Here is a 26,077-nt window from a genome sequence, read left to right as displayed (position 1 = left end):
GGTGCTTTTAAAAAACTTATTAGTATTAATTTTACTTTTGGTGCCAGTCCTGGGGCTTGAACTCAGACTGGATGCTGTCCCAGAGCTTCTTTTGCTCAAAGCTAGTGCTCTACCACTTGAGCCAGAGCTTTGCTTCTGGCTTTTTTTGGGGGGAAGGGGTGGAGGCAGTGGGGGAAGCAGTTTATTGGAGATAAGAGTCTCACAGACTTTCCTGCCTCAGCTAGCTTTGAACCACGCTGGTCAGAGCTCATCCTCCTGAGTAGCTAGGATTAGTGACATGAGACACTGGAGCCTGGCTTTAAATTTGTTTTTTGACAGCATTCTATAAGTACAGTTGGAGATAAGATTTTAGGTAGTTGAGTACAGGTTAATTTCTAATTAATCTCCAAAAGGCAGAAAGGGGAGATGTGGCTGAAGTAGTAGAGCACCAGCCTTGAGCAAAAAAAGCTCAGGGACAGTGCACAGGCCCTGAGTTCAAGCCCCAGGGCTGGCACAAAAAGAAAAAGTTCTCTGTACTTGGAAACTACCAGTATCTATTATAGCAAAGTCAATGGTTCAGACAATGAAATAGTCAATTTAATATAAACAGAAATACTTTTCACAAACACAATTTTTATCTTAAAATTCAATTATTATAAGAGCAAGTGACTTGCAATTCAAAAACACAAAAAGGGCTGGGAATGTGGTAGAGTGGTAGAGTGCTTGCCCAGCATGCATGAAGCCCTGGGTTCGATTCCTCAGTACCATATAAACAGATAAAGGTAGAAGTGGCACTGTGGCTTAAGTGGTAGAGTGCTAGCCTTGAGCAAAAGAAGCTCAGGACAGTGCCCAGGCCCTGAGTTCAAGCCCTAGGACTGGACAAACAACAACAACAACAACAAAAGGGATAATTAAGCCAGGCACCCATGGTTCATGCTTGTAATCTTAGTTACTCAGGAGCTGAGATCCAAGGTCTGAAGCCAGCCCAGGCAGTAAAATCCATGACACTCTTATCTCTAATTAAGCAGCAAAAGAACAGAAGCAAATCTGTAGCTCAAGTGGCAGAATGCCAGCTTTGAGCAAAAAAGTTAAAGGAAACTGGGGGAAAGTGAAGAGGTGACATTGTTCAAAAAGAATTGCATTCATTACCTGATTTATGAAATGGTAACCCCTCTGTACAAACCTTAATAATAAAAATAAAATTAAAAACATTAAAAGCAAAAGGAGAGTGCCTTGGCCTTGAGTTCAAGCCCTAGTACCAGCCCAAAAATAAACAAACATAAAAGTACAACTAAGCTGTTCCACAAATAAGAAAGGTTAGTCCAGTGTATCTAATTATTTCTGAGAAACGAAAAAACAATGCCAAATACTCTACCTAGCTGTTTCTAGTCATAAGAGTTGGCTTCTGTTCCCTGGATTATATTCCGAATCCTTTCTGCATCACGTTGTACAATTTCATTGGCTGGATCAATCTTAAGTGCAGCCTCATAATCCTGCAATCCTGCATTTAGATAGCAATGGGGGGAGGGGTAAATCCTTTATAAGTACTTACTTTAAACAACATAGACCTTAAATAAATTGATATCTTTTTTTTTCTTTTTTTGCCAGTCCTGGGCCGTGGACTATATTCCCAGCCACATAAATTGTTATCTTAGAAATTAGCCAAGTGCTGGGGACTCAAGCCTATAATCCTACTAGCTAATCAAGAAGCTGAAATCCCATGATCACAGTTTGATGTTGGCCCAGGCAGAGAAGCCTAAGAGATTTTACCTCCAATTAACCAGCAAAAAGTCAGCAGTGGGCTGGGCATATGGCCTAGCGGCAAGAGTGCTTGCCTTGTATACATGAAGCCCTGGGTTCGATTCCCCAGCACCACATATATAGAAAATGGCCAGAAGTGGCGCTGTGGCTCAAGTGGTAGAGTGCTAGCCTTGAGCAAAAAGAAGCCAGGGACAGTGCTCAGGCCCTGAGTCCAAGGCCCAGGACTGGACAAAAAAAAAAAAAGCTATCATTGGCATAATGCGAAAATTGAAAAAAAAAAAAAAAGTCAGCAGTGGAAGTGTGGCCCTAGTGGCAGAGCACCAGGTTTGAGGGATAGTACCCAGGCTCTGAGTTCAAGCCCCAATACTACCACAAAAATTAAAAAAAAAAAAGCTGCAGCTCCTAAATCCACAGGGATAAATGGCAGATGATAGTACAGTATCACAAATACAAGTAACATTTCTACTGTGTGAGTGTGTGGGTGTATTTACAGGGTCTGACTATCTCAGGTAAATTTCTTGTACCAATTATCACATACCCATCTATAACACAACATTTTCCTGGTCTCACCCTGCTCACATCTTGCTTTAACTCCCTCCCACAATGAATGAGTCTATTTAGTTCATTTCATTTTTATGGTGCTGGGCCTTGAACTCAGGGTAGTTCATTTGCTTGGTAAGCGAATCTATTATTCATCCACATGCCCAGCCCTACTTTTATCCCTTTTTTTTTTCTCCCTCAGCTTCCTTGCTCAGGGCTGGTGCTCTACCACTTAAGCCATTCCTCCAGGTCAGCTTTTTTGCTGGCTATTTTGGAAATGGGATTTCACATACATTCCAGCCCTGGCTGGCTTTGAATTGTGACCCTCTAGGTCTTGGCCTCCTTAGTAGCTGGAATTATAGGAATGAGTCACTGATGCCCAGCCCTATGAATTTTATTTATTTTTGCCGGTCCGGGGCCTTGAACTCTGGGCCTGGGTACAGTCCTTAAGCTCTTTTTGCTCAAGGCTAGCACTCTACCACTCGAGCTGCAGTGCTACTGCCAGCTTTTGCTGTGGTTAATTGGAGATAAGAGTCTTTTGGACTTTCTTTCCCTGGCTGGCTTTGATTCCTGATTCCTAGATCTCAGCCTCCTGCATAGCTAGGATTACAAGTGTGAGCCACCAGCACCTGACCAGCCCTAGGAATTTTTACAATATAACTTCAAAATCACCTTATGCTTTGCTTAAAATATAATGTAATGAATCCTACAGGGTCATGACCTTCAATAATGACATTTTTTTTTCCAGAGTAACCTGGAACTTAAAACATTTCCATTGTTGGGTACAAATAATCCCAGCATTTCAGATCAAGAAACAAAGCAAATGCCAGGTCCTGGTGGCGAAAGCCTGTAATCCTAGCTACTCAGGAGGCTGAGATCTAAGGATCACAGTTGGAGGCCAGCCCAGGCAGGAAAATCTTTGAGATTCTTAACCATCAGAAATCTGAAAGTGGAGCTGCTACTAAAAGTGGTAGAACACTAGGCTTTGAGCAAAAGAGATTAGGGACAACGCTCAGGCCCTGAGATCAAGCACCACTACAGAGAAAAAAGAAATAAAACAAATCACATTGCTCTCTTACCTTCTACATACAATTCTAATCGACAGAATGCTGTTCCCCGGCGTACATGGGCCTTCATTCTTGCATTAGCATTGTCTGTAACTGGTGGTGTCAATAATTCCAAAGCCTAGCAAAACAAACCACACACACCCAAAAAATATATGTATATACTTACATATTCATATGCAAGGCAAAGATTTAACTTTCCAATTTAAGTGTGAACAAAATCTAAGTAAGGACACTAACAGAAACCTGGGACATGGCCAAGAGTCTCAGCACCCTCCTCCAGTTCAGACTCAGGACAATAGAAAAGGCCAAGCCTCAAGCCGGAATTCATCAAATGCATATATGATAGACTGATAAAAGGTCTGATCAGGCTTATTATTTGAAATCCACCACAGGATGATTAAATAGCATCTGTGGTCTTTGCCTACAAAATGACTGATTTCATCCTTGTATGTTTTTCTTATATAGTGTTTTTGCTTTTTCTTTTCCCAGTCCTGGGGCTTGAACTCAGGACCTGGGCGCTGACCCTGAGCTTCTTTTTGTCAAGGCTAGCACTCTACCACTTGGGCCACAGCACCACTGGTGGCTTTTTCTGTTTATGTGAAACTGAGGAATTCAACTGAGCGCTTCATATATGCTAGGCAAGCACTTTACCACTAGGCCACATTCCCAGCTGTGTTTTTGCTAGTCCTGGGCTTGAACTCTGTGCCTGAGTTCGGTCCCTGAGCTTTTTCTACTCCAGGCTAGTGCATTATCACTTGAATCACAGTGCTACTTTGGGCTTTTTCTTACTGGAGATAAGAGTCTCTCAGATTTGTCTCCCTGGGCTGGATTCCCACCGAGATCTTTAGATTTCAGCCTCCTGAGTAGCGAGGATTACAGGAATAAGACAGGGCTGGGGATATGGCCTAGTGGCAAGAGTGCTTGCCTCATATATATGAAGCCCTGGGTTCAATTCCCCAGCACTACATATACAGAAAATGGCCAGAAGTGGCACTGTGACTCAAGTGGCAGAGTGCTAGACTTGAGCAAAAAGGAAGCCAGGGACAGTGCTCAGGCCCTGAGTCCAAGCCCCAGGACTGGTCAAAAAAAAAAAAAAAAAGATACAGGAATAAGACACATAAATAGAAATCACTATATATAGAAAGGTGCATATATACCTTTGAAGAATCTTCAATGGCTTTGTGTAAGTTTTTCAGTTTCAGGTGGCAAGCAGCCCGATTCAGATACAAGAGTGGAATCTTGTTGTTTAGTCTTATGGCTAAGTTGTATGCATTAATGGCTGCCAAATAGTTTTCTGTTGCAAACAATTTGCTAGTGAGATAAAAACAGAAAAACAACAACACTGAAACAATAATTCAAACAGAAATAATACCCAGAGCTATTTAGTAAAGGGATATGTCACTCCTTTTGTATTCCTTGCAGGTTGGAGATGGTTAGCAAACTGACCCCAACTCCCCCTTCCAGCAGCATGTAGTGAGAATGGAAGGACTGCAAACTGCCCCAAAGTGGCCACGGATTGTTTAATCAGCAGGGCAGATATCCATCCACCTTGCTACATACAATGAATGATTGACCCTGGGATGGGATTCGTGACCTCTAAAGTGGTCTATTCAGAAAGAAACTTCTGGGCAGGAGCTGTAGTTCCAGGCAGAGGGCCTGAAGAACAGGTGCAGGGCCCCTGGGGTCCCCTCCCTAGCACCCACAAAGCAAAGAGAAACAATGAAGCTTGTCTCTTTGGTTTTACAAGTGGAGGATGGAAAGTTGGAAAAACTCCTTCCCCTGCCAGATGCAAGTGAAGAGAGTACAAAGCCTAAATTGTGGTTCACTTTCAACACCATGGGAGAAGCTAGAATTAAAACATGAATTAAATATGAAAGGAATAAAAAAGGCACATAAAAAAAAGCCAAGCACTTGTACAGTTGGAAACGCAAGTTAACCTGCAAAACTAAGCCTTACCTGAAATGCAAATAGATTTAAAGTGTGGGATACTTGAACCAATAAACCCCTTGGAGTAAAAAGCCAATATCAGGGACTGGGAATATGGCCTGGTGGTAGAGTGCTTGCCTAGCATGTATGAAGCCCTGGGTTCGATTCCTCAGCACCACATATACAGAAAAAGCTGGAAGTGGCGCTGTGGCTCAAGTGGTAGACTGCTAGCCTTGAGCAAAAAGAAGCCAGGGATAATGCTCAGGCCCTGAGTTCAAGCCCCGGACTGCCCAAAAAAAAAAAAAAAAAAAAAAAGAGTCAGTATCAGTGTGGTAGTGCATGCCTGTGATTCCAGCATTTAGGCAGCAGAGGCAGGGAGATCACAAATTCAAGGCCAGGCCAGACTACATAGGGAGACCCTATCTCCAATTTTAAAAAAGTCCCAGGTGAGCCCAGGCACTGGTGGCTCATACCTGTAAATTCTAGTTACTCAGGAGGCTGAGATCTGAGGATCTCAGTTCGAAGCTAGCCCAGGTAGGAGAGTTCGTGAGACACTTATCTCCAATAAACTACTCAGAAAACCACTGTGGTTCAAAGTGGTAGAGCACTAGTCTTGAGCACAAAGATGCTCAGGTACAGCTCCCAGGCCCTGAGTTCAAGCTCCAGGACTGGCATAAAGAAAAGAAAAGTAAAAGCCAGGTGAAATAAAAAGGACATCTGATACACAGATGGAATCCAGTTGCAGGAAACTCTCAAAGCAGCAAGCATACAGAAAATCAGCCTAGCATATATGAGTACTACAGTAGTCAGAGTGAAGATGCCTCTGTTCTAAATAAGAATTTGCCAACAGAATTAACTTGGGTAGTCAGAGGAAAACCAAAACCAATGCTTCTGTCCTAAAATGATCAGGTTGTCTGGCAGGCTCTAAACCTGGCACTTAGGCAGAGAGAATGAGTGGGGCTTGGGCACTAGAATTAGGGTAGAAGGTGAATTTATGAAACAACAGTTATAGGAGGGATGTTAGGAGTTAGATTATAGGGTTTGATCGCCTTAATACCACTATCTCATGTTAGAATTTGTCTGAGGTATGCAGATGAGATGCAAGAAGATCCAGTGTGGGGAAAGAAAGTATTTTTTTTCCTATTGCCAGTACCACTTAGGACTTTGTGCCCATTTGACTGGCTCCAGTGGCTGGTGCTCTTCCACTTGACCCATGCATCCAGCCCAGCTTTTTGCTGGTTATTTTGGAAATGGAGTCTCCAGGACTTTTCTGTCTGGGCCAGTGTTTGAGATCATTTAGATCTCATACCCCCATGTAGCTAGGATTATAGATGTGAGCTGGAAAGAAGGGATTTTTCAGTCAAGATGCAGTCACTAAAACTTGTAAAAGAAATCACGCACAAAGTAATGGCAAAATGACAGAGCAATGGCCCTTCTCCCTTCTATGATTTCGGGAAGGGTAGCTATTAAAGTTATTTACAGAGTCTGAGTCACCAAAAGCTGTTAAATACCATTATACCATGCATATACCTAAATTATAGCATCTAGACTCTGTGTGTGTGCGTGTGTGTACATCACACCAACGCCAATATAGAAGTACAACTTAGGGCCTCACACTTGTTCAGCTTGTTTGTGTGGCACTCTACCACTTGAGCCACACCTCCAGCTCTGTGTTTTGGTTACTATTTTGGAGACAGACTTTCAGATTTTCCTGGCAGGGCTAGCTTTGAACTATGATCCCCAGATCCTCATCCTTCTGATGAGCTAGAGTTATAGGCATGAGCCACAGAAAGAAAGCCAAGATGCTTTTTTGTTCTTTTTGGCCAGTCCTGGGGCTTGAACTCAGGGGCACTGTCCCTGGCTTCTTTTTGCTCAAGGCTAGGGCTCTACCACTTGAGCCATAGCACCACTTCTGGCTTTTTCTGTGTATGTGGTACGGAGGAATGGAACATAGGGCCTCTTACATGCGAGGAAAGCACTCTACCACTAGGCCATATTTCCAGCCCCTCTTCCTTTTTTGTGTGGGAGACCAGGACTTGAACTCACTATCTCATGAGCTTTATGCTCATGCAGACAGCTTCCTATCTTAGCCACGCCTCTATCCCCATGTTTCTTTCTTTTTTAAATTTTAGCTGGGGGCTGGCAGCTCACGCCTGTAATCCTAGCTACTCAGGAGGCTGAAATCAGAGGATCACAGTTCAAAGCCAGCCCAGGCAGGAAAGTCTGAGACTCTTATCTCCAATAAACTGCACAGAAAAGGCTGTTAAGTGGTATTGTGGCTCAAGTGATAAGAGTGCCAGCCTTGAGCAAAAAAGCTCAGGGACAGCACAGAGGCCCTGAGCTCAAGCCCCCACCCCCACCCCAACACACACACACACACACATATGCAGCTGTGGCAAGTGGTAGAATGTTAGCCTTGAGCTAAAAAGCTAATGGATGGCAGCCAGGCCCTGAGTTCAAACCCCAATACTGGCAAATATATATATATATATATATATGTATGTATATTAAGTAATTGTACAAAGAGGTTATAATTCCCTAAGTCAGGCTATGAGCACAATGCTTCTTGATCAATGTCACGAATTCCTTCATTCTCCCCCATTGCTCTACTCAATATTTTTACATTTTTAGAACAATTTAAAACAAAAAATAAGAACTATACTTAGTCACTGTACTATGAGTTGAGTTTGCTTGTTTGTATATCTTCCCCCAAACAGACGCGCGTGCAAACACAAGGGTGGAAAAGCCGGGAGAAGGTGGTAAGCACCAGTGTCCATGTACATTAGCGACCTTGTGTCCAGAGCTCAAGCAACTCACTTTCCTTTTTCCTTCAACCAGTCTGGATTCTTTTCTTCTTCTTTCAAATCACAAAATTCAGGAATATCCGTGTTCATTGCTCTTCTTGCCTCAGCTTGTTTGTGCAGCCACTGAAATGAGGGAAAGTCTTGGGAAGGATACTGTTGTATTGCTACAGTGAAATACCCATGGCTGGCTACTTTAAAAAGAAAAGAGGTTGGGCTGGGAATATGGCCTAGTGGCAAGAGTGCTTGCCTCGTATACATGAGGCCCTGGGTTTGATTCCTCAGCACCACATATACAGAAAATGGCCAGAAGTGGCGCTGTGGCTCAAGTGGCAGAGTGCTAGCCTTGAGCAAAAAAGAAGCCAGGGACAGTGCTCAGGCCCTGAGTTCACGGCCTAGGACTGGCCAAAAAAAAAAAAGAAAAGAAAAGAGGTTGGCTTTGCTGCTGGTAATCTAAGACGGGATGGCCCCATCTGGCCAGACTCTGGTGAGAGCCTTTTGGCTGTGGTCTAATATGGGAGAAGGCATCAAGTGGCCAGAGGATGGGCAAGGAAGAAGGTAGGGGAGAAGGGCTGGGAATATGGCCTAGTGGCAAGAGTGCTTGCCTTGTATTCGTATACATGAAGCCTGGGGTTCAATTCCTCAGCACCACATATATAGAAAACCGCCAGAAGTGGCGCTGTGGCTCAAGTGGCAGAGTGCTAGCCTTGAGCAAAAAGAAGCCAGGGACAGTGCTCAGGCCTTGAATCCAAGCCCCCGATTGGCAAAAAAAAAAAAAAAGAAGGTAGGGAGAGAGACAAAGGAGGGCCTCACGCTCCTGCTTGGCTTTTTCATTCATGCTTGGTGCTCTATCACTTGATCCATGCCTCCATTTCCAGCTTTTTGCTGATTAACTGGAGTTGCTTGGCTTTTGTTTGGCCCAGGCTGGCTTTGAACTTGGATCCTCAGATCTCAGCCTCTTGAATAGTTAAGATTACAGGCATGAGCCTGGCAACAATACTATCTGTTAAGTTAGTTTTCTCTCCTGAATATTCTGGAGCCAAAAGCTCTGTAAAATAACTTTTTTCTCATAAGAAAACACTAAAACATATTCATGAAGTAGTATCTTTTAAAAAAAAAAAAAAAACCTAAGAAATCCAGAGCCAGTACTAATTTCAGTGGCTGACGGAAGAGTCAAGCATTTTCATTGCTGGTAGCAGTAGGTAAAACAAATATACCCACCTCCTCTTCTTCTGCTACTTGTGACTCCCGAAGAGCGGTGGGGAACACTCGCGGGGTGAAGCTGACTTTAATGCTGCCAACAGAGCGAGGGGCGGGAATGCTGGTTTCCTGCAATGCTTCAACAAATATATCCTCTGCATTTCTCCCTTCAAAAGGAAGGGTAGCAAGTAAGCCGCTGCTCATCTTCCTGATAAAACTGTAACTTTTTAGATAATTACACAGCAAAGCTAATTCTAAATTCTTAAACAAGTAAGCCAAAGACATCGTTTGCAAAAAGAAATACTGACAATATGGCTGATAATATGGTGGCTAATCTGTTACTAACTCAGTGACCTCCACTACCCTTCTGAGGTTCTTTCCCTACTCTCCCACCCCATTCCTGGGGTTTGAACTCAGGGCCTGAGTGCTGTCCCTGAATTGTTTTGATCAAGACTAGGGCTCTGCCAGTTGAGCCACAGCTCCACTTCCAGCCTTTTAGTGATTAATTGGAGATAAGAATCTCATAGACTTTCCTTCCCAGGCTGGCTTTCTTCTTCTTCTTCTTCTTCTTCTTTTTTTTTTTTTTTTTTTTTTTGGCCAGTCCTGGGGCGTGGACTCGGAGCCTGAGCACTGTCCTTGGCTTCTTTTTGCTCAAGGGTAGCACTCTGCCACTTCTGGCCTTTTCTATATATGTGGTGCTGAGGAATCGAACCCAGGGCTTCATGTATAGGAGGCAAGCACTCTTGTCACTAGGCCACATTCCCAGCCCCCCAGGCTGGTTTTGAACTGTGATCCTTAAATCTCAACCACCTGAGTGGCTAGAATTATAAGAGTGAGCCACTGACACCCAGATTATTATATATTTTTATAGAATTATAGTTGGTTGAGGGCCAAGAGTTTGGCTTTGTGGTAGAGTGCTTGCCTAGTATGCACAAAGCCCTGGGTTCCAATCCTTTGTACCACATACACAGAAAAGCTGGAAGTGGTGCTGTGGCTCAAGTGGTAGAGTGCTAGCCTTGAGCAAAAAAAGCTCAAGGACAGTGTCCAGGCCCTGAGTTCAAGCCCCAGGACTGGCAAAAGAAAAAAAATATATACTGGGTTGAATAAAAACTCACTTAAAAACAGTATTCTAAGTCCTTTCCCTTAGAACCTATTAATGCAATTAGATTTGTCTGGGTTCTCCAGAGAAATAGAATCAGGTAGATATCTATCTATCTATCTATCTATCTATCTATCTGTCTGTCTGTCTGTCTGTCCATCCATCCATCCATCCGTCTGTCCAACAACCACCTACCCATTTACTTATCTACATAAGGGAAAGGGAGAGATGGCGGGGAAAAGAATAAGGGAAAGAGGGAAGGAGGGTGGGAGGAGAAAGAAACAGAGACAATGAGGAAGACAAAAGCAGGGGTTAAGAGAGGGGAAAGATAGAGATTTACTATAAGGAATTGGCTCAAGTGACTATGGAGAGCAAGAACATTCTAGACCTGCAGTTGGTAAGCTTGAGAACCTGGACAACCATACACACACACACACACACACACACACACACACACATACACGTACACACACACGTGTGTGTGTTATATGTGGGTAGTATTATAATATATATTATATATAGCATCCATATATATTATATATATTACCTTTTGTAGCATGATGCCTGAATGTAGAATTTCTTGTAACTGTTTCATGTTTTAATTTTTTTCTTTCTTCTTTGGTTTGCTTTCTTTGTTGACATAATTTCTCTTCTCTTGGAATTGGTTTTTGTTTTTCATCTTTCTTTTGACATTCTTTCCACACTTCCAGTTCTTTAGTGGCTTTTCTCCGTTCATTTTCCTTCATATCTTCTATTTTTTTCCTTTCATCTTCTTCAATCTGTAAAAATGGCAATAACCAAGCCCTTTGAATAATTTAGATTATAATTATACAATAAGAAATTCATTATAATTAAATATTCTTACATTTAAATATTTACCATACCCTCCAGAACAGTAATCGTGAGTTCATGATTAAGAATTAACATAGGGGGTTGGAAATATGGCCTAGTGGCAAGAGTGCTTGCCTTGTATATATGAAGCCCTGGGTTTAATTCCTCAGCACCACATATATAGAAAATGGACAGAAGTGGCGCTGTGGCTCAAGTGGCAGAGCCTTGAGCAAAAAAGAAGCCAGGGGCAGTGCTCAGGCCCTGAGTTCAAGGCCCGGGACTGGCAAAAAAAAAAAAAAAAGAATTAACATGGGGGGACTGGGAATGTGGCTCAGTGGTAGGCAGAGTGCTTGCCTAGCATGCACGAAGCCCCGGGTTCAATTCTTCAGCACCACATAAACAGAAAAAGCCATAGTGACAGTGTGGCTCGAGTGGTAGAGTGTTTGCCTTGAGAAAAAGAAGCCAGGGACAGAGTTTAGGCCCTGAGTCCCAAGCCCCAGGACTGGCAAAAAAAAAAGAAGAAGAAGAAGAAAAGAAAAGAAAAAAAGAGAGAAAGAAAGAAATTACCATAAGTAAGGTAGCCAAGAGCTGGTGGTCCAAGCCTGTAAGGAAGCTACTCAGAAGGTTGAGATCTAAGGATCACGGTTCCAAGGCAGCCCAGGCAGGAAAAGTCTATCAGACTGAGCATCTAGGCCCTGAGTTCAACCCCCTGCCCCCACCAGCACCACCAAAAACACAAACCACAGTCTATAGTGGGTGAGACTCCTCTTCCCATGTGAAGGCAAGCTGGACACATTCCATAGCCAATGAAAACTCAAGAAATGGGGACTAGGGCTGGGACTATGGCCTTGTGGCAAGAGTGCTTGCCACATATACATGAAGCCCTGGGTTCAATTCCTCAGCACCACATATATAGAAAAAGCTGGAAGTGGCGCTGTGGCTCAAGTGGTAGAGTGCTAGCCTTGAGCAAAAAAAGAAGCAAGGGACAGTGCTCAGGCCTTGAATTCAAGCCCCAGGACTGGCAAAACAAAAACAAAAACAAAACAAAACAAAAAGAAATGGGGGCTAGACCTACCCTGTAAGGTACTCTAAGAAATGGACCCCAACTCAGATCTACAAGGTGCACTGAAGGCAAGACTCTAATAAGTAAATAAAACTCAGGAAAATAATAAAAGGAAAAGGCTAATAGGTACGATAACAGAAGAAAAGGCTGAAATCAACAAGTATATTAAAGAGGTTGAGTTTGAGACCTAGGATATGTAGAAGAGTCTCAAAAAAAAAAGAAAACATAATCTAGTAGAAGTGAAGAAGAAATCTTTGGAATCATGACATTATTTTTAAAAAGCTTTATTACAGAGATGAGTCATAGATGCATGATTTTTTCTTGAAAATTAATTAATTTAGTGTTCCATGGAGCCCCTTTTTTGTGTGTGCTGGTCTTGGAGCTTGAACTCAGGGCCTTACCTTTGTTTCTCAAGGTTGGTGCTCTACCATTTGAGCCACAGCTCTACTTTCAGCTTTCTGGTGGTTGATTGGAGTTAAGAGTCTCACAGACTTTCCTGTCTAAGCTGGCATTGAACAGTGATTCGCAGATATCAGCCTCCCCAGTAGCTGGGAATATAGATATGAACCACTGGTGCCTGGCTTACTTAATATTTGAGGCAGGGTTTTACTATGTAGCCCAGCCTGGCACCTAAGTCCTGAACTCCTAAGTCCTGAGGCTCTACCTCAGCCTCCTAAGTAGCTGGACTACTGTGGAGCACTGTGCCTAGCAGTAGATACTTTATGTAACATTGTAAATCCTATAATCAAGTGCTGAGAAAGAACAGTGAAGGGAACTGCCTTTACCCTCCCTGTTTATCATGTTCTCTCAGTCTAGCTTACCTTCATCATGACAGTTAGTGTATACTTTTGATCTTCCCGCCTTGCTGTAGCTTTTGCTTCTGCAGCTTCCTGCGCTGTCTGTTGAGCTTGCAAAATAGATTTTTCTCTGATTTTTTGCTTTGTCTCTTTGTCGACTAAAACATAAGGAACATTTCCAGGTGACTATGTTGTTGACTTAGAGAAAGGTAAGTTAATATACTGATGCAGAATGAGGTGAGGGCTTTTTGTTTTTGTTTTTCTTATACTGGGGTTTGAACTTACAGCTCCCATTTGCTTGGCTGGCACTCTACCACTCTGCCACTCCAGCCCTACTTTTTGCTTTTTGGGGGGTATTTTTAAAAAATGGAATCTGCCCTTGCAGGAATTAAACCGCTATCCTCCAGATCTCCGCCTCCTGAGTAGTTAAGATTACAGGCATGCAGGGCTCTAGTGCCTTAAGCCTGTAATCCTAGCTACTCGGGAAATTGAGATCTGAGGATCACAGTTCAAAGCCAGCATGGTCAGGAAAGCCTGTGAGACTCTGATCTCCAATAAACCCCCAGAAAACCCGAAGGGGCGCTGTGGCAGAGCACCATCCTTGAGCTCAGGGACAGTGCCCAGGACACAGTGCCAAAAATTCATTTAAAAACAAACAAAAAAATTACAGGCATGAGCCACCAGCACCCTGCTCAGGATATTTTATTTTTATCTAAACTAATAAGAAGTAAAAAAAAAATTTAGGGGCTGGGGATATAGCCTAGTGGCAAGAGTGCCTGCCTCGGATACATGAGGCCCTAGGTTCAATTCCCCAGCACCACATATAAAGAAAACGGCCAGAAGCGGCACTGTGGCTCAAGTGGCAGAGTGCTAGCCTTGAGTGGGAAGAAGCCAGGGACAGTGCTCAGGCCCTGAGTCCAAGGCCCAGGACTGGCCAAAAAAAAAAAAAATTTACTCTTTTTGGGGGACAGGGTTTCAGGAGTATTCAGGGTTTCAAGTAGTTTGTTTTGGTTGCTGATTGGGATTACACGTTTTTTATTTTGTTTGTTTGTTTTGTTTTTTGGTCCGTCCTGGGGCTTGAACTCAGGGCCTGAGCACTGCCCCTGGCTTCTTTTTGCTCAAGGCTAGCACTCTACCTCTTGAGCCACAGCACCACTTCTGGCCTTTTTCTATATACGTGGTGCTGAGGAATTGAACCCAGGGCTTCATGTATACAAGATGAGCACTTTACCACTAGGCCACATTCCCAGCTCCTGGTGACTGGGATTAAACCCAGGGCCCTGCCTATGCTGAGCACTCATCACTTAGGCCTCCTGAGTACTAGTATCACAGGCATGCACCACTGCACCTGCGCAGATGAACATCCTGCAATGAAGAACTTACCCCTTGGCATGGAAAGCGCCTCCCACATGGCTGCTTCTTTTTTATACAGGGTGAAGATAACAGTGTCATTCCCAATCTTCGCTTTGCTGCTGGCATCGTCTATGGGAGCGTATAGAAATACTTCAAATAAAAACGGAGGAAAATTGACCTGTACCAAAAGGGGGCGGGGGGAAGCAGAAATTATGTTGGTTACATAATGTCACTGCCATTAAATACAGGATAAACTGGGCACCAAGTGGCTCAGGCTTATAATCCTAGCTACTTAGCAGGCCGAGGTCTGGAGAATCTAGGTTCAAAGCCATACCAAGTGGAAAATGTCTTTGCAAGTCTGAGTTCAAGCCCTGGTGCGTGCACCCAGAGGAAACAAAACACACACACACACACACACACACACACACACACACACACACAGTAAATGACAAAAACTTAATTTTTCTTAAAGGCCCTATAAGTTTATACCAGGTACCGCAAAGTAGCAGGGTCCAGGAGAAAGCCTTGCACAAAAAGTCACCCCTGACAGGACGACATCTGTCTGCAGGAGGGTTGCACTGGCTTGGGATTCCGTTTTTCCTTAAAAGGGGAACTAGAGACCCCCGGGGGGGGGGTGTGGCTCAAGACTTCGAGGCCTCCCTAGCCAGAGAGAGGCCCTGAGTTCGAACCTCATGCTGCAAAAAAAAAAAAAAAAAAAGAAAATAACAGCAAGAACGCCCCCGTGGTGATGATGCGGACGGGAAGCATTAGCCGAGGGCTGGCTCCGCGCACGGCCGGGGCGGGCGGAGGCCAGGGTGGTGGCGGGGGGGGGGGGGGCGCCGGCCGGGGCCGGGCTCCCACCTTGAGGTAGTTCTCCGTGCAGAACACGTCGGCGTCCCTGGCGCTCACGCCCCGGAGCGGCAGCGAGAGGAACACGGCCGCTTCCGTCTGCTGCCAGCTGTAGTCGCCGACCTGCACCGGCATCGCGCGCGCGGGGCCGCGGTTGGCGTCGCCGGTTGCTGCCACGCCCCCTCGGTTGCTAAGGAAGCTGGGGGTCACCACCCGCGAGGACTTCCGGGTCAGGCCGGGCCCGGCGGGCCTCGGCCGTCCTGGACACGTGTCCGGCTGAGGAGATCCTCGTCCGTCCCGGGACGGCCTGGACGCCGGGGTCGCGGTGTCAGCCGCCGCTTCTCGGGGTTCGCCGCCCTCCTCTGCGCCTCACAGGGGGCCGCCCTTCTCCGCAGGACTCGGGAGCGCGGGCTCGTGTGGCCGTCGGGCGAGGCCCGGGGAGCCCGTGCGACGCCGCCGCGGCCCCGGAGCCGCTGTTCCGCAGGCGGAGGCCCGAGTCAGCGGCCCCGTGCCCAGATCGCGTCTCGGTCGATGAAATTACTCCAATGTAGAAGCGCGACTGTTTACCCGCACCGCCTGGAGCTGGTGGGCAGTGCCGCAGCCCCAAGGCCCCAGGCACCCGGGTAGCGGGGAGGGAGGACCCCACGGCTCGCCTGACCAGGGCTTTGCCACGTCGGGACCGGGCAGCTGGGTGAAATACCAGCCGACACGGATATCGTTGACATTTGCTTAAGTAGACTTTAAGTCAGGTGGCTCCGTGCTGTAGATGAGAACCCTGAAGCCCAGACATCGGAACCCCCGCAGAGCGGAAGAACAGTGGTCAAATCCAGCCAGGAGTTCTGTCCCTAGGCTACTTTCTGGAGAATCAGTTTATAAATCAGTAAATTTTTCTTTCTCTCCCTCTCCCTCTCCCCACCCCCCTCTCTTTCCCTTTCTCCATCCCTCCCTCCCTCCCTCTGACAGTCCTGGGGCTTGAACTCAGGGCCTGGCACTATCCCTGAGCCTTTCTGTGCACTAGTCTAGCACTCTATCACTTGAACCACAGTGCCACTTCTGGCCTTTTCTGTATACACACTGAGGAATCAAAGCCAGGGCTTCATGCACGCTAGACAAGCACTCTACCACTAAGCCACATTCTCAGCCCAGGGGAAATGTCTTTCCCCCCAAACAAGGTACCCCTGACATAACCAACTTGGTCAGCAGTTAATGATCTCAACCATCTGCATGCCCCACCCCTCACCCCCCAGTCCTGGCACTTAAACTTAGGCCCTGAGCACTGTCCCTGGCTTCTTTTTGTTCAAGGCCACTTGAGCCATAGTGTCATTTCTAGCTGTTTCAGTTTCTGTGGTGCTGAGGAATCAAACCCAGGGCTTCATGCATGCTAGGCGAGCACTACCGCTAAGGCCATATTCCCAGCCCCGAGCTGCAAATGAACACTGGGCCATTATAGACTTACTGTCCCATGTCTGAGTAACCCATGAAATCTAAGAATCTTCGACATTTTTTTTTCTTGATGCCTTTGGTGTCCCTTATCTTTTCATTCTATTCCTACTTTTGCTATTCTGTGTCAAGCTTCCATCCTAAAAAGTTCATGCTTTGTCATTGTTGTTACTTTTGCAGTCAAAGTTGGCACTCCACCACACCTGGATTTCTGCTAGTTAATTGGAGGTAAGAGTTATTTAGATTTATCTGTTTAGGTTGGTTTTTAATCAAAATACTGATTTCAGCCTCCTTGGTGTCTAGGATTACAGGCATGTGCCACTGGCACCCAACTGCTCTGGCTGCGGGGTAAACATGAAGAAAAACTTGTTAGTAAGGAAACTACTTGTACCATACAGCCTTTTATTTTTAGGCATTTTCTTTTTTTTTTTTTGGCCAGCCCTGGGGCTTGGACTCAGGGCCTGAGCACTGTCCCTGGCTTCTTTTTGCTCAAGACTAGCACTCTGCCACTTGAGCCACAGCGCCACTTCTGGCCGTTTTTTGTATATGTGGTACTGGGGAATTGAACCCAGGGCCTCATGTATACGAGTCAAGCACTCTTGCCACTAGGCCATATCCCCAGTCCTTTTTTAGGCATTTTCTGAGAAAGCCAGATAGATACACAGTGTCTAGAGACTTTCAATCCCATGGAAATTGTAGTTGGAAGAAACTGTCCCATGAGAAGGCAAGTTCAGGTGCAGTTCTTCCTGGGAGACACAAAGTTCAAGTCTCACTGCAGGATTGCCTAAGAAACCCAGAGAACACCCAAGGGCCTTTTTTTTTTTTTTTTTTTTTTTTTTTGTGGTGGGGCTTGAACTCTGAGCCTGGGCACTGTCCCTGAGCTCTTCAATTCAAGGCTGGTGCTCTACCACTTAAACCACAGTGCCACTTCCAGTTTTCTGGTATTTAGTTGGAGATAACAAGTCTCATGGACTTTCTTGCCCAGGCTTTGAACCACCATCCTCAGATCTCAGCCTCCTGAGTAGCTAGGATTACAGGCATGAGCCACGGGTGCCTGGTGGTCCTTCATTCTTGACTGTTCATTATGTAACAGATGTAATCAGAGAGCCTTGGATTGACAAATGTTTATCTCCCCTTCTCTATCCCTCCCTCCCTCCCTTTGTCCCTTTCTCTAATTTTCAAGGACATTTGGTATCTTTCTGATACATTTTTACTTAAACAAATATTCTCAGGGATGAGAATGTGGCTTAGCGGTAGGGTGCTTGCCTAACATGCATGAAGCCCTGGGTTCGATTCCTCAGTACCCCATAAACAGAAAAAGCCAAAGTGGCACTGTGGCTGGCTCAAATGGTAGAGTGCTAGCCTTGAGCAAAAAGCTCAGGGACAGTGCCCAGGCCCTGAGTTCAAGCCCCGAGACTGGAGATATGTATATATTTTCCCCCTCTGGTAACCAATGTTGTACTTTTTTTTTGGGGGGGGGCAGTCTGAGGCATGAACTCAGGCCAGGGCAAGTCCCTGAGCTTTTGCTCAAGGCTAGCACTCTACCACTTGAGCCACAGTGCCACTTTGGCTTTTTCTATTTATGGGGTACTGAGGAATCGAACCCAGGGATTCATGCATGCTAGGCAATCACTCTACTGCTAAGCCACATTCCCAGCTTGTAGTACATCTTTACTGTTGACAATATGAAGAGAATAGTCCCCCATACTCCATTTCCTAGAAATAGCCACAGTCCTCCTTGATTTTTGGCATCTCCAACTGTGCCTGGAAGTTAATGTTAAATAAATGAATTTCTACTTACGTGCCACATTCATCTTTCTGTTTTACTTTTTAATTATTCTTGCCCCTTGGTGCATCTTTGTCTTTCCAGCCATTTTGAGTTGTTTCCAATTTCCTGTGCTAGAGACTCCAATTTAGCTAATGTTCCAAGACAGATAATTCACCGTTTCAGTTCTTTTCTGATGCCAGTGATACTGAAGACCAGTTGCTGACTGGGCAAATGAGAAAAACTGCTATCATCTTAGCTCTGGCTCTTCCTGCTCACCATTTCTTAAACCCAGGTGTTAAATTTCTTTTCCATGAAAAAATATGTATGTAGCAATGCCTGAACAAAAATACTGATTCTCTATGGATAAAAATAAATCCTTGGGGGGCTGGGAATATGGTTTAGCAGTAGAGTGCTTGCCTTGCATGCATGAAGCCCTGGGTTCGATTCCTCAGCACCACATAAACAGAAAAAGCCGGAAGTGGCAATGTGGCTCAAATGGTAGAGTGCTAGCCTTGAGCAAAAAGAAGCCAGGGACAGTGCTCAGACCCTGAGGTCAAGCTCCAGGACTAGCAAAAAAATTAAATAAATCCTTAGTAAATTGTAAACTGTTGTCACCAACATCTGTTGATGATATACTTATCTCAATGAAAGTCAAAACACTTAACAGGTCTTTTTCTCTTTAAAAACTAGCTTTATTGAAAAGAAATTTAAGCATAATAACACTATATGAAACACACGATACACATTATCCAAGAAAGCCTGCCACACATCACTTCTACTAATAGACCTACAAGTGACATTCCAAACATGATGCACAAATGACATTAGCCTTATCCCTGAAAAGAAGAGGCAACACTACCATTGACTGTCTTCACAGCAGAACCTCTACTTGTCTTATTACTTTAGAGTAAAAAACTAACATGGAATACAAATTCCAATTGTCCGTTCTAGCGTAGTGTTTAGGGAAGAAGTGAGTAAGAGGAGAAAACTCGAAGAGTTCATCTCAAAAAAGGATAAGTAGCTTACTGTTATTATAGTAATTATCATTATTTCAAAACTGAAATACACTTGGTAGCCTTGAGACAAACTATCCATGAATTAGTATATTTCATGTTTTACTACAGTCTAACAGCTACCAAGCCAAGTCTTTTGAAAGTTAGAACCTGTAAACAAGCCTTATAAAGATAATAAGCAAGTTGGAGGTGATCTACTAATTGCATACTTTAATTTCACAAAACAGTTCATGAATCATTTCATACTAATACTTCTTTAAACCTCTATGATTTAAATAGAAATATACGCAGTTTTAAAAGACTATGTGTCAAAATACCAGACAAAAATAAACCCTGAACATGTAATACTCAATTTTTAACACAAAAAATAGACCTATGAAAATATGGGCATTCAAGTCAAGTATAGGGGGATTATGACACGGATGGTATCTGACATTTTAAAAAACATTAAGATTGAATCAAATTTATTGCTATATAATCCAAAAAACAGTCAACAATTAAAAGTACAAAATAGACCACAACCACCATGCCAAATACAATAAAACATAGAAATATCATTAACATAGGGAGACATTTACTTTCTAGTGGATTCACTAACATAGTAAAACCTTACTTATTCAGGACAGTTTGAATAGGTGAGTCTAAAAATTCGAATATTTTTAAAAGACATGCAATTTAAGCACTCATATTATGTTCTTTTAGAAGGGTGAAAGCTCCAAGCTAATTTCAAATACATAGATTGGCATCAGTCAAATGTTACTAAAATTCTTTTTGGGTACTTGTTTTAAATGACACAGTAAGAACTTTTTTTGTTAAAAAAAACAAAACAAAACCAAAAAGCCAAAACAAAACTAAACAATGTTCTTAAATAGGTGTTTTTAAAATAAAAAATTTCCTTTATAACTAAGCTTTGAAAATCCTTAGGACTTTTATTATTAAATCCTTTCATTAGGTAGTCCAAAATAAGAGTATTCAAGTATCAATGGTCAATGGTTACACATTCTAAGTAAATTACTTTTATGGTATCTTAACAATTTCTTAATAAGGAAAGACTAGTGTCACTATTTTGTGGTGGAATGAGTTTGTGGCTGGAGTCATCTTAACGTTCTAATTTATACAGCTGGTGCTGGTGGCTCATGCCTGTAATCCTAGCTACTCAGGTTCAAAGCCAGCTCAGGCAGCAAAGTCCATGAGACTCTTATGTCCAATTAACTACCAGAAAATCTGGAGTGGTGCTGTGACTCAAAATGGTAGAGCACTAGCCTTGAGCTTAATAGCTCAGTGAGAGCATCCAGGCCCTGAGTTCAAGCCTCATGACAACAACAAAAAATTTGACTGTGTAATCTTGGTGGTATTTACTAGTATGGGCTAAAACATCCTCATAAGCACTGTCAGTTAGTATAATTCATTACTAAATTATGTCTATAGGTATTTTTTTTTCTCTTTGAGACAGGGTTCCACTACCTATCCCAAGCTGGCCTTTTCAAGTCAAAATTCTCTTAGCTTAGTTTCCAACAGGTTTGGATTACAGAGGTGTACCATCACGCCCAGCAGATCAAAATTTAAAGAAATATTTGTTGTACTGAATATCATGAATTGCTAACACAAAATTTTATTTCTCCTATTTTAAAGACATCAGACCACCCACTAATCCACAGACACTGATGTTTCACATACTTCATAGAGTAGCTTAAAACATACCAGCATAAGAAATAATTAGTATTACATAGTAATTTTCTTTGCCATAGGAATAAGTGTTGGACAAAGTCTGGAAACGTTCTATTTTCCAATTTGAATTACAGTAATTTTGCCATAGACCACAACACTAGTGCATGTATTATTCCTTTAGACATGCTCTAAAAAACAAAAGAAAACTTTACTGCAAAAATACATGTCACCAATGTGGAACACACTCAGATTTGTATCAAAGTACTGAACTAATATCCCAAAAAGAGGTATATGTAAACAGTACATAAGGAAGAAATAGTTTTAATATGAAACAATCATTTAAGTCACATACATCATGATAAGAAGCAGGACTTTTTTTTATAAAAGATATTTTAACTAACAAATAACATCATCTACACATCTGCAGAGCAGGAAAAGTACAGGTATTTAAAATCAGTATTAATTGTGATGTAGTACCAATAAACTACGACTAAGATGAAGCTTTATACTCTGTGTTTCATTCGAAGCTATTTCATTAGACACAAGCAGTGCCCAATGGGTAACTGCTTGTCTTACACAAGGCCACTTTCTCTTCACCATTAGTCTCAAAGATGCAAGTGCTATCTAGCTTCCCTGCTCCAACTCAAATTCCGATCGCAGTACCACCAAGACTTGAAAATGCACAGTGACTTTACGATGCTCTACTGAGAAGGTAGAATAGAAAGGGAGGCTAATGAAATTTGGAAATGAGAAGAAATCACTGATTGCAGAACTAAGGACAGGAAGACGTGAAAAGTCAAAACAAGTTAAAAGAAAAAGTGCTCTTCAGACAGTACCAGCTAATTTGCTAAAAAAAAAAAAAAATACTGCTTCCCATGGTGCTCAAAATGCAGCTATATTGTCTGAAATGTTACACACTAAAGATTCCTTCTGAAGATCCTTACAAAAGAAAAAAAAAGATGCCTCATTCTCCACTATCTTGATTTGTATCTTAGCAGAGAATGATTTTCTTCTACTTATTTTTCTTATTGTAAAGGTGATGAACAAGGGGGTTACAGTTACATAAGGTACTTTTTTTTTTTTTTGGTCAGTCCTGGGGCTTGAACTGAGCTTGGGCACTGTCCTGAGCTCCTTTCCTTTAGCTCAAGGCTAGAACTCTACCACTTGAGCCACAGCACCACTTCTGGCTTTTTCTGTTTATGTGGTGCTGAGGAATCAAACCCAGGGCTCATGTATGCTAGGCAAGCACTCTACCACTAAGCCACATTCCCAGCCCGTGAGTACATTTCTTGTTGAAGTTATCCCACTCCCTCATTTTCTCCTGCTTTCCTCTCCCCACTTTTTCCTCCATGATTTTTTTTAAAATATAGCCAACAAGTATCACCCAAAGAAATGCTTTCTGCTGAGTTAAGATGGGAAATTCTGAAGCGCAGGGCATCCAGGAGGGAAAAAGATAAGCTTGTCTGCACAAATGCACCAGAATGTGCCATGGGAAGAGCAACGGAAAACAAGAGCTCAGCCTCCCAGTCACATCAGGAAAACTCTCCTTTCTTGCTCTCTTTCCTTAAAGCAAACTAAGTGCTCAGGATGATGACAATTAACTACATGATGGTTTAAATAAGCCTTTATGAGCTTCCCTAAGAATCTGGTTATATAGAGTTCCAAGCTATTTACAAATGAACTTTGGAAGTTGGGCTGTTTTTCAACATTTTTAATTGGAAAAAAAAGTCTAAAATGGCACAAATGTTCATGCATATAAAATCTCTATACCCTGGCAAAGAAAGAAATCTAAAACTTTATAACTCCCCTTTAAAAAACCATTGCTTAGAGCTTGGGGTGTGGTTAGATGATACAGCACTTGGTAATGTGCAAAGCCCAGGGTTTGATCCTCAACCACACAGACACACAGACACAGCTTATATATTTGCTTACTGTTAAATACAATTAGTATGTTGGATAACTACTAGCACTCTATTTTGTTGAAGAGAAATGATTAAAAGAATATTAGACGGAGGCTGTTGACACTTATTTTATGTGGATGATTAAGTTTTTTTCCATGCTACTAGGCAAAAGTGGGAGTCTTTGTAAAAAAACAAAAGCAAAAAACCCTGGATATCTCTTTATTGTGTTAGTCTATGAAGAACAAGCACTAGTACAAGAAAAATCTTGTTTTATGCATATAACCTTCTAATTTGGACAAGATCTTAACAGCAGCATTCTGAAGTATTTTACCCAAGAGAAAAACACTGATCACATATGTAACGCTAAGCATTCTATCAGAACAACTATTTATTTAATAAGCTGAGCTGCTTTAGTATTTGTGGGTCCAGTAACATCTAAAAGGCAGTGGGCCAGCAATCCTCTAGTGAATGAGTAAAAGCAAGTTTTAAAGAAAGGTTGGATGGTGAGACAGGCATTGGTGGCTGACTCCTGTATTCCTAGCTACTCAGGAGGCTGAGATCTGAGGATTTCTGTTCAAAGTCAGCGCAGACAGGAAAGTCTGTTAGACTCCTTTTTTTCCCAATCAGCTAGCAAATAACTGGAAGTGAAGCTGCAGCTCAAAGTGGTAGGCACTAGGCTTGAGCACAAGTGTTCAAAGACAGCACCCAGGCCCTGCATCCAAGCCCATCCAACAAGAAAGAACGGGTGCTTTAAAACTTCATCAGCAACCTGGCCTCGATGAGAAAACCTAGATGGTGCTAATAGTGAGGGAGGATGAACTTCAGCAAAACTCAAGACTGTAGGGGAAAACCCTGAGATAGCTGAGAATGTGTGCATGCATGTGTGTATTTCGATGTGTGTGTGACAGAGAGAGAAATGTGAGATTTCTATGAAGGAAAGAGGTTTCACCTTGAAAGGTACAATCCACTTGTTATTTCTTTCCATCACTATGTGTTTAAGGTTGATGGCAGCTTGTCACTTTTTCTATGACCTCTTCATGTCACAATATACCAATTTGCTATCCATTTTCATAATTCATCACTGTTTCTCCCCCAACAGCATCTGTAAATGTAATTTGGACTAAATGTTTTAAAGAGATAAATGTGAAAACTAGTAAGAAAATGAATTCAAACACATGAAAACATTCATCAGTTGTGATTCATGTCAAAATCAACCATGGTTCTTCTTTAGAATAGTTATTTAAATATGACATTTTGAAAACCTAAACACATGAATAGAAATCCACCTGTTTTTAAGTTTAAAAAAACAACTGTAAACAACAGTGAAAGGAGAAAATGAATCACCTTATAAATCAAATGTCTTTAGACTAGATTTCAAAAGGTTATTTCATTTTCACAAAAACAGCTAATTACTGAAACTGTAAGCCCTCAGAGGTCTGGGAAATCTCATAATTTCAGCAATGAGTACGGCTCAAGTACCACCACACCAGGTGGGAGGCTCCTCAGTAGCAGAAGGGTACCTAGTTCTATTCAGTCATAAACTCATTCCCTAATGTGAGCACACAGCATGCAGTGTATCATTTCTTAAAAATCAGCACTCCATAGAACTAAGTCTTTAAACACTTAGAACATTATTTGTCTCTAGCAAAAAATAATTACGTAAGCAAATTGATCTTTAAGTATGTACCAAATACCATCAAATGCCAGTCAGCCCAAAATACTGCATTTTAACCTGCTTCAAATGGTAGTTTTCACACAAGGAAATATCTAGCTGTAGAATTTACACCGTTTCATTTTCTAATTGTTTCACCGTTATATATTATACAACTATTTAAAGTATTCTAACTAGTCAAGCAACGATAAAGAGAGGAAACCTATTACGTTGTACCATAAGAAATTGCTACTTTGGATGTCAAAATTAAAACACTATAAAAATAAGTTTTATTCAATCAAAATGGACAGTTTTCTTCCAAAAAGGTATCAAATACCTAACTTGTACAAAAGACATCATTTTGTCAGGCTGTATAAGTTGTGCCAACTGTCCACTTATTGCTTAGTTGGGGAATGTGTTGTTTCTTAGGAAGAAGCCACAAATGACAAAAAAGCTGGCTGTCCACTGGACAGAGGTCCAGTGGTGTGAAGATGTGATGACATTTTGCAGTCCGAGTCAATTAACTATGGATTACACCGCATGGGTTCACATTTGTTAGTTATAAGTTTTTGGTGGTACTGGGATTTGCATGCAGGGGCCAAATGCTCTACCATTGAAGCCATGCCCACTGCCAGCCCATTTTGTTTCAGTTATTTTTCATACAGGGCCTTACTTTTGCCCAGGACAGCCTTGTACCATGGCCTCGAACTTACCTCCTCTCTGCCATGCAGCTGGGATCACACGTGTGTACCACAATACCTAGCTTGGTTTAGAAGGTCTTACTGTGTTGTTGTTTTAGCCTTGGTTGGCTTTACACCGCAGTCCTTCTATCTCTATTTTCCAAGTAGCTGGGATTATAGGCATGAGCCACGGCCAAGCCCAAAAGTGGTTTTAAAGTCAAAAATTTCCTGCACAACTTAAAATTTCCTGACAGTACTATATATAGCTCCTGTCATCATCTGCCCAGACTTAAACTGTAGTATCTGACTCCTTTGCAGATCACCAGTCTTGAGAACTTTCTAGGAGGAAATAATGGTAGAGCTTCATCAACATCTAACCATGGTATAAAAATTGCTATCATTTGTCACACAGTATGTTTCACTTTATTTTGGTCACAGGTACGGTCTGCTAAAAACAAACAAACAAAAAAAAAACGTGCTTCTCCTGTTGTAAATCTTAATTTTCATTCCTCCGTCTTTTTTCTAAGCCTTGTACTCCCAGGTCCACTTCCACACTGGGCTCAGTCACAGCAGATACTTTAAGCCTGAGTTAAGGATCCTAAGTTGGTAATCACTGGTCTCTGCTTAAAGTGAACTTGAGCTTTCCTGAGGCTCATTCTGCAAGCTTAGATCTCAGAACAAGATTTTCAA

The 26,077-nt window shown here is 42.7% G+C and overlaps 1 protein-coding gene and 2 long non-coding RNA genes across 4 annotated transcripts in view; 1 reads left to right on the top strand and 2 right to left on the bottom strand.

The window, feature by feature from the left end:
- Positions 1–1,174: 1,174 nt before the first annotated feature.
- Positions 1,175–15,414, bottom strand: Dnaaf4 (dynein axonemal assembly factor 4). 2 transcript variants are annotated; one of them, XM_048332327.1, is made up of 9 exons: positions 15,279–15,414; positions 14,448–14,595; positions 13,089–13,222; positions 10,921–11,152; positions 9,296–9,441; positions 8,091–8,200; positions 4,505–4,658; positions 3,360–3,465; positions 1,175–1,480 (listed from the first exon to the last, which is right to left on the bottom strand). In XM_048332327.1, the coding sequence occupies exons 1-9, from the start codon at positions 15,399–15,401 to the stop codon at positions 1,365–1,367; spliced, it is 1,269 nt and encodes a 422-aa protein (XP_048188284.1). In that variant the 5' UTR covers positions 15,402–15,414; the 3' UTR covers positions 1,175–1,364. The 2 variants fall into 2 exon arrangements, with proteins under 2 accessions (XP_048188284.1, XP_048188285.1); XM_048332328.1 differs by lacking the exon at positions 3,360–3,465 and having other exon boundaries at positions 1,397–1,480.
- Positions 10,094–24,800, top strand: LOC125340612. Its single transcript, XR_007208787.1, has 3 exons — positions 10,094–10,106; positions 12,977–12,978; positions 24,662–24,800. It is a non-coding gene; the product is annotated as an uncharacterized LOC125340612 (long non-coding RNA).
- The window catches only part of LOC125340613, a 25,846-nt gene continuing 22,526 nt past the window's right edge, over positions 22,758–26,077 (bottom strand). The window contains exon 3 of the long non-coding RNA XR_007208788.1: positions 22,758–23,893. This is a non-coding gene — a long non-coding RNA (uncharacterized LOC125340613). The remainder of the gene's footprint in view (positions 23,894–26,077) is intronic.

The sequence above is a fragment of the Perognathus longimembris genome, chromosome 23, assembly GCF_023159225.1.
Source record: "Perognathus longimembris pacificus isolate PPM17 chromosome 23, ASM2315922v1, whole genome shotgun sequence".
Lineage (NCBI taxonomy): Eukaryota > Metazoa > Chordata > Mammalia > Rodentia > Heteromyidae > Perognathus > Perognathus longimembris.
Note: the sequence above shows the minus strand (reverse complement) of the source record. Positions and strands in the feature narration are given on the sequence as shown.